This window comes from Coptis chinensis, chromosome 6 (assembly GCF_015680905.1).
Source record: "Coptis chinensis isolate HL-2020 chromosome 6, ASM1568090v1, whole genome shotgun sequence".
NCBI lineage: Eukaryota > Viridiplantae > Streptophyta > Magnoliopsida > Ranunculales > Ranunculaceae > Coptis > Coptis chinensis.
In genome coordinates, this window is record NC_141461.1 from 88,332,986 (window position 1) to 88,335,387 (window position 2,402).

Below are 2,402 nucleotides of genomic sequence, written 5' to 3' on the forward strand. Positions count from 1 at the left end.
GACTCTCAGTCAAACAAAACTGAAGCCATGGTTACTTTTGAGGAACAAGGATTGATTTACTGATTTAGATTCATAAAGATGCAAGACAACAACATCCAACAGTATCAAACCAAAAATAGAAACACAACTTTACAAGTCAAAGTAATATTATTTTCCAATTAACATCCAACTAATGGCTTGATTTATTGCCTACTTTGTGTAACGCATTCCACGGCAAGAGATTTCAGTACCTTCTATCTATGGCCGCGTGCAGCAACAACTTGTTTAGAAAAACGTTGAACAAAAAGTTAAAATTGCCGAAAGGCAAAGAACAGCAAAATTAAAGAAAAACATGACTTATTCACACTTGATTCTCGCGCCTAATGACACACCACAAAATTATCAACCAACACAAGATCAAAAAAAGATAACCACGCTCTTTCTATTCCAAAAATTTCAAACACTCTGTTCTCTATTAATTTCAATAGAGAACACTAACAAAAAAATTGGCATAAATAATACTAAACTATATATACTAATTACTAAATAGAAACATGGAAACAAAAATGCTACCGATATCTCACTCTTCCCGTCGGTACAAAACTGTTTGCCGATAAATCGGTCAAGCTAATACATTCTCATAAGGAAAAACATCATCGAAATAATCTTCAACTCGTATACTTGATATCTTGAAATCTTCCTTGTACCCAGAATAAATGTTATTATCACCCACAAAATTATCTTCAAGATGTGGTAAACTCAAATCACCAAAAAACTCATCTCCTAGAGGTGGTCCAAAATCGAATAAATCGTTAAAATACGGCACATCTAACGGCAAATAATCGCCAACGAACCCACCATCCGAACTATTTGCAGTAGTCTCATCTTGAAACTCTTGTACTTCTTTCTTCACTTCTTTCAGTGTACTCAAATGTTGATGTTCTCCATCTTCTTTTAAAGTTGAAGAAGAAGAAGAATATCGAAAACGAAGAACAGACGTTGGTGATGAAATGTTGTGAGACTCTTCTGAAGAGTCGTAACCAGAAACTGAAGAAAGGTTTATCTCTGGTTTAACAACAACAGAAGATGTTGTTGTCGTTGTTGTTGATGTTTTCTTCTTCTTCCTCTTCTTCTCTTGCTCATGTTCTTGTACTAGGTTCTGATGTTGTTGTTGACTGTTGGGGCCGAAATTGGTCAAAGCATCAGGTCCTCGTAACTTAATCGCATGCTTATCGTAAACCAAAGCAGCTTGTTCTGCTGTATCAAAAGTACCAAGCCATAAACGTACTCGCCTTGCAGGATCTCTAATCTCAGCTGCCCATTTACCCCATGGACGTTGTCGTACTCCTCTATACTTCTTCACCACACCACCTTCAACACCACCAGTAGTAACTAGCTTCGTTCTTTTATTTGCTTTGTTTTCAAGACTCTTCTTTGATCTACTCTTCAAACCAACATTCACTTTAGCTGGTTCGGGAGTACAAGACTCAATATCGATTTCGTTTATGTAACGTTTGACTCTATGTCGAGTAAAGAACTCGTCTTCTTCATCACTAGACGAATCTGTTGCGTTGTTATCGGTTACTGAAAATCTAACAACTCTTTTACTAGAAAGACTAGATGAATCTGTGATTGGGCTTCTTTTAACAGAAGGTTTGATGAGTTTCTTTGTAATGTTTTTGTGTTCTGTGTATTTGATAGGTGGATAAAAGCTTGTCTCCATGGTTGGGTATCTTCACATCAGAGATTTCAAGACAAAGAGGATGAAAGCAAGAAATTTATTCTAGATTTGAGGGAGAGCCAACAAGGAGCGGTGAGAAATAAAGGGGAAGTTTTGATTTTAGAAGAAAAGTTGTATATAGAGAAAGAGGAAAGTGTGAAATCTTTCCAAATGGGGAGAGTGAGGTTTCGTTGTCAACAAAGGAAGAAGAATAGAAATGAATATATTCTAAATGGAGTAAGGTTCAAAGGTTTCTTTCTTGTTTGATGTTGGTTTCTGCTTTGAATCAAATGGAAGGAGATAGAGTTTGAGGAGAGAAACAGTTGTTTCAAGAGATGATGAATGAAAGAGAGTTCAGTGGAGACCAAAACACTGAGAGAAACGGCTGTTTTATAGGATCCCAACAGCCGAAATCGAAATTTATGGAATAATATTTTTTATTATTTTCTAAATATCTACAAATTTTTTCTTAAGAAAATTATTAAGGAGTGATCTGGAAGACCTACCTCACTGGAAGAAAGTTAAGACTGCCTTTGATAGATATTGAGATATGTAGAAGTACACTAGTTTCTATAATCAACATAAATTTCTGCATTTTTTTTTTCCTAATCTTTATTTAATTTTTAGTATTTATTATCATTTAAATGAGAAAGAAAATAAAAGTTTAAACGGTCAATCTTTAACACATAGCATATTAGCTGGA

At 35.0% G+C, this 2,402-nt stretch overlaps 1 protein-coding gene across 1 annotated transcript; it reads right to left on the bottom strand.

The window, feature by feature from the left end:
* Positions 1–398: 398 nt before the first annotated feature.
* On the bottom strand, positions 399–2,077 carry LOC147495204 (ethylene-responsive transcription factor CRF4-like). The gene has a single exon (XM_086563809.1). The coding sequence runs from the start codon at positions 1,700–1,702 to the stop codon at positions 602–604; it is 1,101 nt and encodes a 366-aa protein (XP_086419935.1). The 5' UTR covers positions 1,703–2,077; the 3' UTR covers positions 399–601.
* Between the last annotated feature and the right edge of the window lie 325 nt (positions 2,078–2,402).